The sequence below is a fragment of the Marmota flaviventris genome, chromosome 9 (assembly GCF_047511675.1).
Source record: "Marmota flaviventris isolate mMarFla1 chromosome 9, mMarFla1.hap1, whole genome shotgun sequence".
NCBI classification, from domain to species: domain Eukaryota; kingdom Metazoa; phylum Chordata; class Mammalia; order Rodentia; family Sciuridae; genus Marmota; species Marmota flaviventris.
In genome coordinates, this window is record NC_092506.1 from 2479585 (window position 1) to 2495523 (window position 15939).

At 59.1% G+C, this 15939-nt stretch overlaps 1 protein-coding gene across 3 annotated transcripts in view; it reads left to right on the forward strand.

Annotated features, from left to right (window-relative positions):
- The first annotated feature begins 638 nt into the window (after positions 1-638).
- Kcnq1 (potassium voltage-gated channel subfamily Q member 1) overlaps positions 639-15939 on the forward strand; it is a 286879-nt gene continuing 271578 nt past the window's right edge. For all 3 annotated transcript variants that reach the window (XM_027944516.3, XM_071615956.1, XM_071615957.1), the window contains exon 1: positions 639-1027. In XM_027944516.3, the coding sequence (XP_027800317.1) occupies positions 639-1027 (389 nt within the window). The remainder of the gene's footprint in view (positions 1028-15939) is intronic.

The window sequence follows — 15939 nt, forward strand, 5'->3', positions numbered from 1 at the left end:
CCCCAGGCTTCCAAGGCGCTGTCGCCGGCCGTCTGCTGAGAGTTCTTTCTCACCTCCCCAGTGCCTGGGCCTCAGTGGGCAGATTTCGGCGCATTCTTCTGGGGCACTATGTGTATCTGGGCCCCCAGAGGCCAACACCTCCTCACCCCCGTGCGCCTGAGGACGCCCCTCTGTACTCTTTGCCTCCTCGGAAAGGCTCAGAGAGCGGGAAGATGGGTGCCTGCATCCTAACCGGCCTTGGGAGCTCCGTTCGCGGTGGCGGCACCTGCTGGCTCCCGGGCTATCCTCCCGGCTTGGCTGGGGACCTCCTGAGACAGGCGGGAATGAGGAGCTGGGTGCCAACACGTGGGCGAGAACCGGGTTCAGCGGGTGAGCCCGGAAGGGAGACAGGAGAACAGGTGGGCACCCGCAGCTTTCCGAGCACGCGGGCGGTCGGGGGCGGGTGCTCGAGAGGGGCGGGGCCTGAGGTCCCCCGGGACGGCCTGAGGCTCCCGCCCACTCCGGCGCCGCCCCACCCCCGGGCGGGGCGGGCAGCGGCCCCGGTGGCAGGGCTGGCAGCCTCGGCCGCTGGCCGACAGTGTGCCCAGGCGCCCGCCTTCGCTGCAGCTACCGTGCAGCCCCCGGGGCCCTGCCTCGCTATGGCCGCGGCCTCCTCCCCGCCCAGGACTGAGAGGAAGCGCGGGGGCTGGGGCCGCCTGCTGGGCGCCCGGCGGGGCAGCGCGGGCCTGGCCAAGAAGTGCCCCTTCTCCCTGGAGCTGGCAGAGGGCGGCCCGACGGGCGGCACGCTCTATGCTCCCGTCGCGCCTTCGGGCGTCCTGGGGCCAGCGTCCCCCACGACCCCCGCCGCGCCCTCGGCGCCCCCGGTCGTCGCCGACCTCGGCCCGCGGCCGCCAGTGAGCCTCGACCCGCGGGTCTCCATCTACAGCGCGCGCCGCCCGCTGCTCGCGCGCACCCACGTCCAGGGCCGCGTCTACAACTTCCTCGAGCGCCCCACGGGCTGGAAGTGCTTCGTCTACCACTTCGCTGTGTGAGTACCGCCGAGTCGCCCCGGGACACCTGCGGAGGGGCTGGCAGGAGAGCGTGGTCTCTGCCTCCCTGCTGCGGGCTGGACCCCCCGCCCTAGCCTTGACCCCGGGCAGCCGCGAGGGGAGGGAGGTGTTAACAAGTTTGTTTCAGGTCCCATGAAGTTCAGGGACATTGCTGGGCAAGGGGGGACTTCTCAAGGCCCTGCCCTCGGGCGTGGGGAGGGGTGCCCCAGACCAGAAGTTGCTCGCTCCTCCCTGGAGGGCTGTCCAGTGGAAATACTCTGGGAAGAGAAGGAGCGCTCACCCTTGGGTGCAGCAAGAGAATTCCCCTGGGTTGGCAGGGAGAGGAGCCTCAGGAGCCCCCAGGAGAGGAGGTCCCGATGCTCAGACCTTGGAGGCCCAGGTGGGTCTCAGTCTGGTCGGCAGGTGCACAGGCCTTCCCCCGGGCTGCAGAGTACCCACGGGTCCTCATAAACCTAAGCTCATAAAGCCTGGGAGGGTGCAGAGGGGCCGGTTTTCAGGCATCCATCAAAGGAGGCTGTGCTCCCCGAGGAAGAGGGCTGGCAGCAGCACCTGGCCCTTGCTGCTCCCAGGTGGTTCCCACTCCTGTGGGCGGGGCGCAGGCTTGGCACTTGATTTCTCAAGGACAGGGGCACAGGAAGTTACCTCCCAGAAGGGTCAGGCTGCTCTCCTTGCTGCCTCCCCTGCCGTCCTGTGGTGCTACTTCCTGGCTGCCCAGCCAGTGGCTTCTTGGTGTCTTGCCAACCTCTGGCCTGTGAGTCTGCTCAGATGTCCCCTCACTGATTGCTGTGGGGCTCCTTTAGGGCTGCCTGGGGTGGCCTTCTGGTGGCCTCCCACGGGTGGAGTGTGCTTAGTTCTGCTGCCTGGGCTGGGCCTGGGAGGTGCCCAGGGACCTGTTCACCCCCACGGTACTTGTCGCCGGGCCCCAGGTTGTAGCAGGAGCTGGCTCAGGTAGCCATCCTGCTTGTGAAGAGAAGTGGGACTTCCACAGCAGGAAGGGCAGGTCTCAGGGCATGGGAGCCAGGGCCATGCAGCTCTGGGGGAGGTGGAGGCTCTGCGGCAGCAGTAGCTACAGCATCTGGGGATTTGGGGAACATTTGTGTGCAGTGACCCTAAGGGACCCCACCTGAGTCCAGCCCTGCTGTGAAAATGTTCTAGAAATAGCAGGCTGGTGGGCATGCTGTGTGTGTGGACGGACTGCCTGCCTCCCTTCACTCCCCCACCGGACCCCAAACTACGTGTGATGCTGAGGGTGGGGGAGAGAGTGTGGACCCCAAGCAGATGCTGGAGAAGACCTTCGCTGTTAGCTCTTGGTCCAGGAGCCCCACCTGCCAAGGCACGGTGCCTCCAGGCAGTCACCGGATGGCACGCCAGGGTGCAGGCCAGGGGTGAGCATCACCTGTGCTCCAGCTGCAGCGCGGGGCAGAGGAAAAGGGCTCGCCATGCCCCAGAGGAAGTCTCTGCTTACACTGCGTTTTCTTCCTGATTAGGATTGTTCAGCCTCGGAAGTTTGCTCAGCGGAGTCTGCCTTCGCCCAGTCTCCCGGAGGCAGGGCAGCGGCAGCTCCTGTGATGTGGAGGGTGGGGGAAAGGGATGCTCGTGTGAGGTAGTGGAGGGGCAGTGGTCAGCCTTTTCCAGCTGCAGGCCCCTGGTCCTGTGAGAGGTGTGGCTGGCTCTGAGGGGTTGTCATGAACAACCTCCACCATCTTGGGAAGGGCTGCAGGTGGACCCTGGCTGGGCAGAGCATGTGGCTTGCCTGGGACCCGAGAAGGGGTTCCCTCACCCCCAGAGTCTCCAAGAGGTAGGCGGGGCCCTCGGATTGTCCATTCTGCTTGGGGAAGGCCTGGCCAGGAGCTGGGATCCCGTGGGGGCTGGAGCCTGGCTGCAGCCTCAGGAACCGTGTAGTCAGTGCCCGGCTGGCCCGGAGTTGCTGTATGAAGTCACAGATGGTTCGGGGACGAGAGCAGGCTCTGTCCTTGGTAAGGCGGACTGGGAAACATGAGAGATTTGGTTTCTGGGCCCAAGGAGGATAGCCTAACCCGGAGGGCTGGGTCCTATGTGGGGAGGGGGGCAAGGTAGGGACTGGCGTCCTGCAGGCCTGGACATGCGTTACCTTGTGCAGCTGGGGAAGCAGGCCCGGACATCCTGTCCCCTCCTTGGGGAACCCCTGCTCCGGCCCAAGGAGAGCAGCCCTTCCTGTGTCCGTTCTGGCCTTCCCTGGCTGGCCAGAGAGCAGGACGCATACCCGGGCACTGCCCTTTGCTTTATTGGGCTTCCTGTCCCCCATCACCCCAGTTCTCTTTCATGGCCTTTACATCCCCACTGTGGGGTAACTCCCACCCTGCTGAGGGCACAGGGGCCAGGTGGGCCCAAGCCATCTTTCCAATGGGCCTTGGCGGGGTCTGGCTGCTGGCCACTTGGAATCCTGGTTGTGACTGAGGGATTTGGGGAAGAGGCACAGAGAGGAACCTTTCCCCTTCCCTGTACTCGAACCCAAACTGGGCTGGCTCGGCACTCCTGTCCCCACTCTCCCACATCCCTGGCTCTCCTGGGTTCCCAAGAACCTTCTGGTGTCTTTTGGCAGCACCTCACAGCATGTGTTAATCATTGATGGAACTTGCAACTGGGCCTGGTGGTTTATTGGGCTGGTCTGGCTGCTTGGCCAAGAGCAGGAGCCATCTCACCCTGACTGTGAACCAGAGAAGCCACCCTGCAGACCTGGGAGTGGAGCTGGGCAGGTGGAGGGTGGCCAGCTGACCTGTGGGTTGGGCCCAGGGGGAAGGGGCTCTCTGGGTGGTCAAGTCTGTCTCCCTTTGTCCCCTTCAAACCCTGCCACCTGTTCCTCAGCCCTGGATTCCAGGTAAAACTGATTTCCTTTGGGGGTTTCTCCCTGTGCTGCCTCCTCTGGGGCCCTGGCAGTCCAGAGACCCCTCAGCAGACCCTTGCTGCAGAACCAGCCCCATGTTTCTGGAGGCGCTGTTGCCCGAGCACTGAGCGCCTCTGCCTGGCCTGACCACGGTCGGAGGACCACAGGCATCTTTTGTGCCAGGCCTGGGAGGGATTGGGGGGCAGTCCAGGTGGAGGAAGAACTTGAAGCCCCCTGCAGAAGGGTCTCCCCAGCCTGCACAGAGGCCTGGGGTCAGGAGGATGCCTGGGGTCCCGTATCCTTGCAGGGCTGCCTGGGTGGAGCAGGGCTCCAGGGCTGGAAGCAGGCTGTGTCAAGCTAAGTGGTGGGACCCGCCGAGGCCAGGCAAGGCGACTGTGCTCGCCCACAGACGATGCTTTCAGGTCTAAAGGGGCCCGGTGTCCTGCTGCTGGCACAAAGGCCAGGTCCTGAGTTGGCTCTTCTGGTGAAGCACCCTGGCGGGTGTGGTCAGGTCTCCTCAGAGCACAGCAGTCCCTGAATGGCGCTGCCTGGAGGCCTGCAGGTCAGGGCGCCCGAGTCGCCTCCCTCGCCAGCTCCTGGGCCAGGGCTGCTGCTGGCCTGCCCTGCCCTTGCTGAGCAGCCAGGCTGCCGAGGGGGCTCTGGCCTCTGGCACCTGCCAGCCCGCTCCCGACCTGGCCCAGGCAGGGCCCCTGCCTCCCCTCCACCCAGCCCTCTCAGTGGAGAAGTGGACCCAGAGGCGCCCAGGGCCCTGCAGCCCGGACATTCCCAGCCAGCTGTCGGCTTCTGCACATTTTCCCATGATCTAATTCCCCGTCCGCCATCAAGAATGTTGGGCTGGAGGACTGGGCCGCAGGTGCCAGAGGTGGGCAACGGCTGCCAAGGATGGTGGTCTCCAGGGAGGATGTTCCAGGCCCGGAAGGGGCCGTGGGTGTGTGGCCAGTGTGCGAGGAGGCTCCGCGCTGCTCCCTCGGAGGTGTGCCGAGGAAGCTTCTGGAAGCGTGTTGCGCCCAGCCTCGGCTTCTGACAGGGTCTGAGGCCCACATGCCGCCACGTGGGCTGCTCAGACTGAGGCCTGGGGTTTGGCTTGGGTGCTGGGGAAGCACCGTGGAGCAGGGGTGCCATGTAGGAGGCTGGCCTGGGCTGGGCCTGTAGAGGAGGGGCCCCACAGGTGCCTTGCAGCCCAAATGTGTGGGGTAGGTGGCCCATGGGTGACCCTGGCCCCCGGCTCCCGTGATGCTCTGTGCAGGGCCCCTGTGGGCATGGAGGCGAGATGTCGGTGTCCACACCTTCTCCTGGTGGACGCTCGTTCCTCTCCAGTGGCCGCTGAGCAGGAGAAAGCCCAGAGCTGGGGCAGGACTGCCGGGTGGACGACAGCAGCAGGAGATTGTGGCTGCTCTGCTGTCGGCGGAGTGACCACGTGACCTGGGCCTGACTCTCCATGTGCTTCTGAGCACGTGAGAGGCCTTGGCCTCTGTGGTTGTTTGTCTCCTGCTGCCCTGCCCAACCTGGCCCCTTTTCTGGGCTCTGTGTGGGTGCTGCCCAGGGTAGGGGACCTCTGGGCTCTATCCAGGGGACTTGGGGAAGGATGGAGGGGCATAGCAATGCTGAAGTCAGGAAGAGGGTCCACTGTCTGCCTAGGTAGGCCCTTGGCCGTGTGCAGCTGGGAACCCTGGGCTCCGAGAGGGCAGGCTACCTGTCCAAGGCCACACAGCTATGTGTGTCCAAGGCTGCCTGGACAGGGCCTTGGACTCAGCAGCCAGGGCCTCATGCCTCCTCCGAGCCCCTCTTCCATCTTGGGTTGGTGGGGGTCACAACATCTACCCTTTGGCTGTGTGAGGAAAGGGGGCTGCCCTGTGCTGGAAGGAGAGGAGAGAAAGCCCCCGGGCAAGGGGAAGCTGCTACTGAGTGGGAGGTGGACCGAGACCAGTACTTTCCTCAGCCACGGCTGGGGAACCCACCTCAGTGCCTGTCCTGGGGGTGGGGAGGCCACTCCCAGGCACCTTTGACCTGGCTGCTTCCTGTGCCCTGAAGCCCTGCTGCCCAGGGCTACTGCCACAGCTCAGCACGGGCCACCTCCTGCAAGAAGCCTTCCCGGCTGCCCCAGCAGGTAATGCCGTCTTCGTTATCATGGCCCTGGCCCTGGCGCCCCGCCCCTCGTCTGCCTGGCTGCCCTGTGGGGTGTTAGCAGACGCCATCTTAGTGTGTCTAGGATCTGAGGGCTGTGTGGGTGGACGGCGCTCCATGCAGGGTCTCCAGACATCCAGCCCAGGAACCCAGGTCCTTCCTCACCTTCTCCTAGCTCTGGCTGCCCCTCCACACCCCTAGGCTGCCACTGTCACTCCAGCCCCGGGGGCTGGGCCTCCTGACACCCTCTGTGCTGACCTTTACCCAGTGGCATTCCTGAGCTCGGGGAAGCAGCAAGCAAGAGCTGGTGGACCCTGCAGGGAGAGTCCTCAGGTCCTACCTGGGGGGGCTTCACGTCCTGGCTGGGGTGGGGCAGGTGCGGGATTAGACCTCGGAGTCTGCCCCCACGGCCTGAGCTTTGTTGGGTTCAGGGTGTGGGGCTGAGCAGACCCGTCTGGAGTGGGCCCCTCTACATGGTCCCAGATAAAGGCACAGTCTGCTTGTCTGTCCACCTGGCCACCCGCTGGAGGAGGAACTAGTCTACACACACACACACACACACACACACACACGTGCTCTTTTTAATAGACACACAGTAATAGTGGGTGTTGATGGGGTCCAGTGGCATTTCCATGCCGGGGGGGGGGGCAATGTGTACTGATCAGCTCGGGGTCACTGGCGTGCCCACCACCAGTTCTGTGTGCGGGAGCGTGAAGACCCTCTGTGCCAGCTGTCGGGAAGTGCTCCGTTGCCGCCAGCCAGTTCCTCTGCTGTGCCATGGCACATTAGAAGTCAGTCCTCCTGCCCAGCTGCACCCCGAGCCCGTGTACCTCCTCTCCAGCCACCCTCCCCCACCCTTCCCGGGCTCTGTGGCCACTGCCTCACTCGCTGCTATGGGACCCTGCTTTAGCTTCTGCGGAAGTGAGCACGGAGCACTTGTCCCTGTGCCTGGCGTGTGTCACCGTGCTCAGGTTCTCCGGTTCCGTGAGATGGCAGGACGCTCTCTCTGTGGCTGACCGCTCTTCCCTTGTGCGCACACATCCATTTTCTTGCCTGTCCATCTGGCTGGGTGCCTCTGTTGGCTCCTCACCTGGGCTGTGGCGGAGGGTGCTGCAGGGGCGTGGGGGGCCAGATGTCCCGTGGATACGCTGATTCGTTCCTTTGGTTGCACGCCCAGGAGCAGGACAGCTGGGTCCCGTGCAGTTTTGCCTCGGTGTTCGAGGGTGCGAGGGTGCTCTGGGCTGCTCCCAGGACGCTCTCTAGTCGGCATCCCTCCAGCAGTATGCAGGCCCCTTTGTCCACATCCTGCCCTGCGTTTACTCTTTTCTGCCTTTTTGATAATGGCGGTCTAACCCAGGACGGCGGTGCCTCCTGTGGTTCTGACCTGCATCTCCCTTGTTAGCCATGGTGAGTGGTGTTCCTGTGCTCTCTGCCCTGCACATCCTGACTTGAGAAGTGTCTGGTCACTTTTTAAACCATGTTATTTTTGCTGTTGAGTCTTTGAGTTCCTTATTAGTGTCCTGACGGACGGACGGTGCGTGAACCTTTTCTCCCATTCTCTGAGTTGCTTCTTGACTCTCTTGACCCCTTGGTGGTACAGATGCTTTTCAGTTTGATGAGATTCCATTTGTCAATTTTTGCTTTTGCTGCTAAAACGATCTTTGCCCGGATGCATGTCTGGAAGCCTTTCCCCTGGGTGTCCTTCTAGAAGTTTCCTAGATGAGGCCTTACACTGAAGTCTTTGGTTCCTTTGAAGGGATGCTTGTGTGTGGTGACAGATGGGGCCTGCTTTCCTCAGCACGTGGATGTCCCTTTCTGCCACTAACTGAAGAGTCCTCCAGTGTGGATTCTTGCTGCCTTGGTCAGCAATCAGGTGGCCCTAAGCAGTGGATTTGTTTCTGGGTTCTCCGTTCAGTTCCCTTGGTCCATGTCTGTCTGCCCGGCTGTACCTCGCTCTTGTGGTGACCGCAGCTTTGTTACGTGTTGTGACGTTGAGTGTCATTATGTCTCGGCATTTTCTTACTCAGGATTGCTTTGCTATTCAGAGTCCTTTGTGGTCCCACCGAAGGTTCAGAGTGATCACTCCACTTCCATGGGAACTGTCATTGATACCTGAATAGGAATCACACTGCGTCTTTGGACTTTGGGGAGTTCGTTCGTACTTTTTAACAATATTATTATGATCCATGAACATGGGATGCCTTTCCATTTTTCATAGCCTCTTCAATTTCTTTTCAGTTTGTAACTTTCATTATAAAATTATTCACCTCTTTGGAGATTTCCATCAGCATTTGACTTTATTTTTGCTATTGCAAATGGGCTGCTTTCTTGGTTTCTTTGTCGGCAGTTTTCTGATTGGCATATAAAAAGACCACTCGTTTGCATATGTTGATTTCACACCCTGCAACTTTACTGAATCTGACTATCAGTTCAGCAAGGTTTTTGTTTGTTTGTTTTTGGAGTCTTTTTAATCTTTCCTCTGTGTGAAACCACACACTTCCAGTGCAGTATTGAACCGGGGTGGTGAAAGTGAACATCCTCATCTTGTTCCTGATCTTTGAGGGAATGACAATGATTTCAGCTTCCACCTTCAGTGTGATGTTGGCTGTGGGTCTGTCATATATGGTCTTTACGTGTTGAGGCACGTTCTTCCATCCCTGATTTTTGGAGGTTTTTTTATTTTTATTCATGAGTTGTTGAAATCATCAAATGCTTTTCCTGCGTCTGTTGAGGTGATCACACGGGTTTTGTCTCTCGTTCTGTTCATTGCCGTGTCACAGCTGTTGATGTGCGTGTGTTGAGGCACCCTTGCATGACTGGAACGAGTCCACTTGATCACGGTGTGTGATCTCTTTGCTGGGCTATTGGACCAGTTTGTTGGTAATTGGTCGAGAACGTGTGCATCTGGGCTCATCAGGGGTTCTGGCCTGTGGCTCCTTTTCTGTGGTCTTTGCCTCGTCAGCGGGAGGGGGACCTGGCCTTGTAGGATGGGCTTGGGAGCATTTCTCTTTGTGGGATGTTTATTACTGACTCAGTCTTGTGCTCGTCGTTGGTGGATTTGGGTTTTCTGTGTCTGTGTGGTTAGTGTTTGGTAGGTCCTGTCTGTGGAGAAATGCACGCTCTGCTCCCAGGTTTCCCCCCTTGTTGATGTTTAATTGTCCCTAGTAGTCCCCAGTGACCTGCGTGTTCTGTGCTCAGTTGTCATGGTCCACCAGGCATTTATTTGGATCCCACCCCCTCTCTCTCTGTTAGTTTGACTAAAGTTTTTTCTGCTCTGAGCTTAGTAGTCTCTTTCCCTCTACTATTTCAGATCGAGTCTGTTCTTGGTGTTTCATTTTCTAGTTCCTTGAGTGGCCGTGTCAGGTGGTCTGTTTGAGACCTCTTGCCACGAGCCTCCCGTGGTGCTGCTGTTGCCCTGTTCCCTGGGTCCTGCTTTCCTTGTCATCCAAGACGATCTAAAGTTTCCATTTTGATTTCTTTACTGGCCGTCGGGCATTCAGGAGAATGTGTTTGATTGCCATGCGTCTGTTTCTGAAGTTCCTCTTGGTGGATTTCTAGTTTTATTCCTTGTGGTCAGAGAAGGTGCTTTTGCTAAGATTTCTGGGTGTTTTTTTTGACATTTGCTGGGACTTGTTTTGTGGTCTAACACGCGCCTCCCCAGGAGTGAGCTCGCAGTGCTGAGCCTTCTGCGGCTGTTGGCTGAAGCACTCTGTGATGTTGGTTGGCCCCTCTGGTCGACGGCACTGTTCAACTTTCTTTTCCTTCTAGAGGATCTGTCTGTTGACAAGAGTCAGGTGCCGAGGTCCCCCACAACTACCCTACGGGACCCGTTTCTGCCTTTGCTTTGCGTAACTGGGGGCTCCCGTGCAGGCACTTTCACCACTGTCCTTTCCTCTTGTTGACTGGATTCCTTATCAGTCCTGGTGACTTCTTTGCCTCTCTGCAGTTCCACAGTCTGTTCTACCTGATGGAGGGAGCTGCTCCTCTGGTCCCTTTGCATGAACCTGGGTCTTCCCGTCTGTGCGTCTTGGCTGGCGCACGGAGTTCTTGCCGGCAGCTAATGCCTTGGTCTTTTTCTTCTCCTCTTAACACTCAACCCGTCTGACTCTCTCAGTTCATGAAAGGCTGCTGAGGGCAGCAGAGCCGCGTCTCTGCCGTTTGGCTGGTTTTCTGGCCGTCTGTACATCGTGGTGCCCTAATCCCCGGGTGGTGGCTGGGCAGGTTTCTGCGTTCACAGGTCGATCCTCTTCCCTTTCTCTTTTGTGTACCTACCCGCCCCCGGGTCTGTTCTTTCTGCTCTGGTGCATCTGCTCCTAGCCTAGCACTCCCCAGGCGCTTCTCGTGGGGCGTCTGGTGCTGATGAGTTCCGTAGCTCCTCGTGGTAAGCCTTGTTCCTCCATCATGAAGGAGGACTTTGCTGGGTGTGGTGTTCTTGGTCGGCAGGTTTTCCTTTCAGGACTTTGCATATATGGTCCCACTGTCTCCTGGCCAGTGAAGTGTTGTTCAGAAGCCCGCCGTCGGTCGAGGGGAGCCCCTTGTGCGGGACGGACACCGCCGGCGGTCTGTTGCTGTTTCAGGATTCCTTGTCTTGCCGTTCCATCTGACTGTGAAACACCTTGGAGGCCATCTGGGATCCTCTTGGATCTCGGGGGCCTGGATGTCCATATCTTTTTCAAGATTCGTGAAGTTTCCAGTAACCATTTTGTTAAGTATTTCACTGAATTTCTCTGCGCTTCCTTTCCTCTCGCCCCCTGAGATGCGCACAGTGCCACTGCTGACCCACCCATGTCCTGACAAGGGATCAAGTCAAGGCTGTCTTCATTCTTTTAATCAATTTTTCTTCTTTGCCTGACTTCTCGTTCAGTCCAGAGGCTTGTCTTCAGGCAGGAACTCCTTCCTCTGCCTCATCTGTCCTGCTTCAGAGGCTCCGAGCTGGTCTCTTATTTGTTGAGATCCAGATTCCACTTGGTTCCTTTTCACGATCTCACTCACACTCACAGGTCGAGTCCCCGCCCTCCCACCCGCGGCATCGAGGTGTCTGTGTTCTCTGCACCTCGCTAAGTTCCCTTACAGTCACGATTTTGGCTTGTCAGGCCACCGCGGGTTTCCTGTCCTTTGCGATCTGTTACTAGAGGGTCCTGTTACCTTGTGTCCCCACACTGATATCCATTGATGCCCGTGCATTTGCTGTGGCCTCTAGCAACTCTGTGGGTGGCTTTTGTAGTAAAAGGCTGTCTCCTGGCAGCGTGTCCTAGGGCGCCGGTTGGGAAGAAGGCGCTGGCCTGGTTCAGGCGGGTGCTTTTAGTCAACTCTCTGGTGTTTCGGGGCCTCTGGCTGGGCTCCAGGGCCTGTGGGGTGCCTACTTGCTGGGAAGCTCCATGAGGCCAGTGTCCCACGGGCAGCAGTGGCATGGTGTGTCCAGCTGTGGGTACGAGCTGCCTATCCGTGTCTGAAGGTTGCTCGGGGGCAGGAGCACACTTGTGGCCCAGGTGGCTGAGGTACCTTTTACCTGGTAAAGGGTGTGCTGTCCCTCAGTGTCTACCCGTGGGCCTAGACACCTAGACACCTGACAGTGCCCGAGAGTGGCACATGGGACTTTATGGGGCCTCCAGGGGACCTGGTTGGGCTGCCCGGGTGCTCCCCAGGCCGCGTGTGGGTTTGTAGGAACTTCTTCCTCTCTGATTGGAGGGGATGGTGCTAGTGAGGTCTCGGGAGCACCCCTCTGCTCCCCCTGGGTTCTGGACTCTCAGTCCTGTTCCCCCTTTCTCTGCTCCGTTCACACATGGGGACACTGGTCACCTTGCTCATGGGGAACCAAGGCCTGACCCTTTGCTCGGCCACACCAGAGAGCCCCTCCAGTCGGCACAGAAGCCCTTGGAGCCTTAGTCTCAAGCACGGCGAGGCTTGAGACATTGGCACCCTGGCTCCAGCCTGGGCCTGGCCCCTGTCTGCACCCCTGGAGGCCACCCCTTGCCACCTGTGAGGGCCTCCCTAGCACTTTCGTCTTGGCAGTGGGCAGAGTCCCACAGCTCTGCTGCACAGGGCTTGGACCGCCCCTGCGAGTCTCCCAAGGGTGGACGGCTCTCCCTCCTCCCTCCCTAGAGCTGTGCTCCTCGGAAGCCACAAGTCCACCCAGAACCACTCTCCTGAGCACGTCCCCCTAGACTTGCTCCATACAGGGATCTGGAGAGAGTCACAAAGCAGGAACCCAAGGTACCAGCTGGACAGGGACCCAACCTGCCCCCACTTCCTTCTGGCCCCAGAGCACCCCTCCTTATGGATACCACCCAGCTGCACTGGGACCCCCACTCCACCCGGGGGCAGGGGCCGCCTCGTGCTCCTTGACTGACTGCAGTCTCTGCAGCTCCGGAGCCTCCCTGAGAGGACGGTTCTGTCTGGAGGTGCACTGCCTGGGGGGAGTTTCCAGGGGGCCAGGGGAACCCCGGGCTGTATCTGAGCATCTTCAGGAAGCTGGTGCTTGGAGCATTTGATTGGCAGGTTGCGGGCGGGTGTTCCATTGCATGGTTCCTCCAGCTGTTCTCAAGTCACATCCGTGCTCCTGGCTGTGATGGCTCAAAATATGATAGAACACAAAACCTTGGTAATTAGAACAGTGTGGCACTGGGGGGCCCAGTGCGGCTGGTGGTGCTGGAATGTGGTCAGGCATAGCCCATGGAGTGCATTTTTAAAATCTGTGTATAGATCCAATCGCATAGGAAGCCTTCGTGGCATGAGCGATGGCCACGTGAGAAAGGTCAGATGGGGCCCACTTGTCACACTGAGGTAAATTCCAGGTGGGTCAGAAAAGAGCACCAGAAGGAGACCCAGGAATCTCCTCTGGGAGGACAGGCAGCTTTCCTGTGGCGAGAGAGGCCAGATGCACACAGCGAAGGTGAACTTGCCTGGGGGAGGGGGTGTGAGGGTCACCTCCTGCAGAGTAGCAGGCAGACAGCCCGGGAAGATGCCACAGGGGTCAGGGGTCAGCTCTCCAGTGTAGAAAGAGTTTCTGAAAACAAAGAAAACCAGCAACCCCCTAGGGGATGAGCCAGAGCCACAAATACAGAATTCACAGCAGGGACCACCCTCCATCAAGAGGGCAAGTGCTGACTTCACTCCCGGCAGGAGAAACCCCCCGCCCGAGGAAGGCTTCCCCTGGGTCCTGCCAGGTTGCAGAAATCCAGCTGCTGGTGGGCATGCAAGCTGGTGAACTCTGCAGGAGGGGATGCGACAACATCTGGCAGAATCCTGTATGCATTTGCCTCTGACTCGGCAAACCCCACTCACTCCCTAGAACCTACCTTAAAGGTGCTGCCTGTTTGTGAATGACTGGGAGAACCTCAGTGCCCGTCGTGGGAAGGTGCTCGGATGAGCCCTAAGTGCAACACTCTGAAGCCGTCAGAACACGCGGGATGGCTGTGCTGCTGTGCAGGGGTTACCAGGATATTTTTAAATGGAAAAAGAAGCACAGTGGATTACAGTATAATGGCTACTCTTCATCTAATAAGGGAGAGGATGCAAATCTATCCACACAAAAACAAGAGCAATGGAAGGAAAACCCAGAGCTCGATAAATTCCCTCCAAGAGCAGGAGGGGCCGCACCTCATGGCGCACACCTATAATCTCAGCGACTCAGGAGGCTGAGGCAGGAGGATGGGAAGGTCAAAGCCAACCTCAGCAATTAGTGAGGCCCTAAGAAACTTAGGGAGACCCTGACTCAAAATAAAAAGAGGTGGGGATGGCTCAGTGGTTAAGCACTCCCTGACTCACAGATGGAGTAGAGCTTGTTGTTCTACGTGGGAATCGAGGGTCACGGCAGTGAGTAATAGCAGGTGTCCTGAGAGCTGAGGTGGTTGCTGGGAGGTAGAGACGGTGTCGGCGAGAGGAGGCTGAGCAGACCTGCAGCCCTGGGCTGGGGTGAGAAGGTCAGTGTGCATTTGTGGTGCAGGGATGACCCCAGGGCCTTGCATTCCCGAGGCAAGTGTCCTACCCCTCAGCTACACCCACAGCCTGTGGTAATGTGTTTTAAAATATGTCTCAGGGAGAAACCTGGAAAAGAGGATCATCCAGTTTCTCTGAGCTGCCCAGCCCTAGCAGTGTGGCCTTGAAGTGCCCTTCTGTCCTGAGAGGGTCCAGGGCCCACAGGGCAGTGGCTGAGCCCGGGGCTGCAGCACTTGAACAGGCTGAGGTGGGAGCATCCGGTCACTGCCAAGGGTGGGGGAGGGATCAATGCGTGCTGGAGCCATGGCCCAGGGACCTGGATCTGAAGCCACGCACCTAAGTGTGACTTCATTGGAAATTCTGGGGCCAAAGGAACATGTTCAGTGGCACGTGGGGGTGATATCTGCAGAGGTCCAGTTGTGAGACCCTCCATAGGAGAGCAGATGTGAGTCCTCCACTAAGCAGATGGCCAAGACATAAAGCAGGGGACGGACGGAAGGAGGGCAGAGACTGAGAGTCTAGAACGATGGACACCAGCCCTAACATCCCACCTTCCAGTTACACCTCGACATCCATGGATTCAACGTGGTACCCACCAACCACGGTGCTGCATCTGCCAGCTGTGACTTTATATCCACCGATTGCTACACGACCTTTCTTCAGTTCTGATTGACAAATCGCAAAACAAAACAACAACATCATCATCTTAAGTTACTCTATTAACTGTTTAATAATGTTTCATAATCATTTATAGTTAATTCAAAGACCTATTTGCACTGAGTGTCCCCAGTAGGAGTACGTGCTCTCTGCCCACATCTGCATGAGCAGGGCTTTGCCCAGCCAGGAGGGCCTGGGGCTGCTGAGGTCCTTCTGAGAATGGGTCCCTCCGTCCCTGGATCAGGGGCTCTCGGAGGGCCTTGGAGAGGACAGAGTGGGGCTTGTGCCCAGCACTCAGCTCACTGCTGGCCTTGTAACCTAGAGAGGGGAGCCAGGCTGCCCTGGGGGACGGTGGTGGGGACACCACAGCCTCTGATATTTGTACCCGTGGGGCCTGGGGTGCCGTGCACAGGGGCTGTGCTGCCCAAAGCTGGCCTCGGGACAGAGGACGCATGTGACATTGTCCCTGACTTCACGCTGAGGATGAAGTGGTGGCAGTCAGGGTTCCAGGAGCGGCACCCTGAGGACTCAGAGTAGGCCTGGGAGGCGGCAGGAGGGGGCAGGTGGACAGACCAGGAGGACGCTGGTGGGGGAGGAAGTTGGGATTGGGGAAGGCGAGGGGAGGGGTCTGCAGGTAGGCCCTCTCTGAGGCCCGCTGGTGATATGGTCACACTCTTGTCTTGGAAAGGGCACCCGCCTCAAACGGGGACTGTCCAGGTGTCCAGAATGGCCCTTGGTGATACCTGGACCCAAGAACCTACCTTACACACACCTTGGGAAAGGGCTCCGATGGCACGCGGTGCTGGTTCCTGCCCCAGCAGTCCCCCTTGGGCTCCCTTTGGGGCTGGGCTCCTCCCCACCTGGGAGCCCAGAGACCTTCGTCTGGAGAGTAGGAGAGACGCCCCTCCCACCCCCTTCCTCCTGGCAGAAGTCTCTCACTGCGGGGCCTGGAGGGGGCAGGTAATGAGCTGCCGGAATCTTTGACTGGCTTTTGTTCCTTTGTGTGTGTATGGGTGGCGGGGGGTCACTCCCTGTCCCAGGCTGAAGCCTGTGGTGCCCTGCTGTCCTCCGGGAAGTCAGGCCCAGGTACAGGTGAGCTTGGTGCTCCAGCAAGAGGTGGAGGGCCGCCAGGGGAGACTGCTGACCAAGTGGCAGTGTAAACCAAGACCCCCTGGAGGCCACCTGGGTCTCTCCTGCCTCTGGGCTCTCCAGCGTGCGGCAGAGGGTGAGGCTTCTGATCTTTGCCCCGCGGTGGCTGATGGGAAGCCACCAGAACGGGAGGCTGGA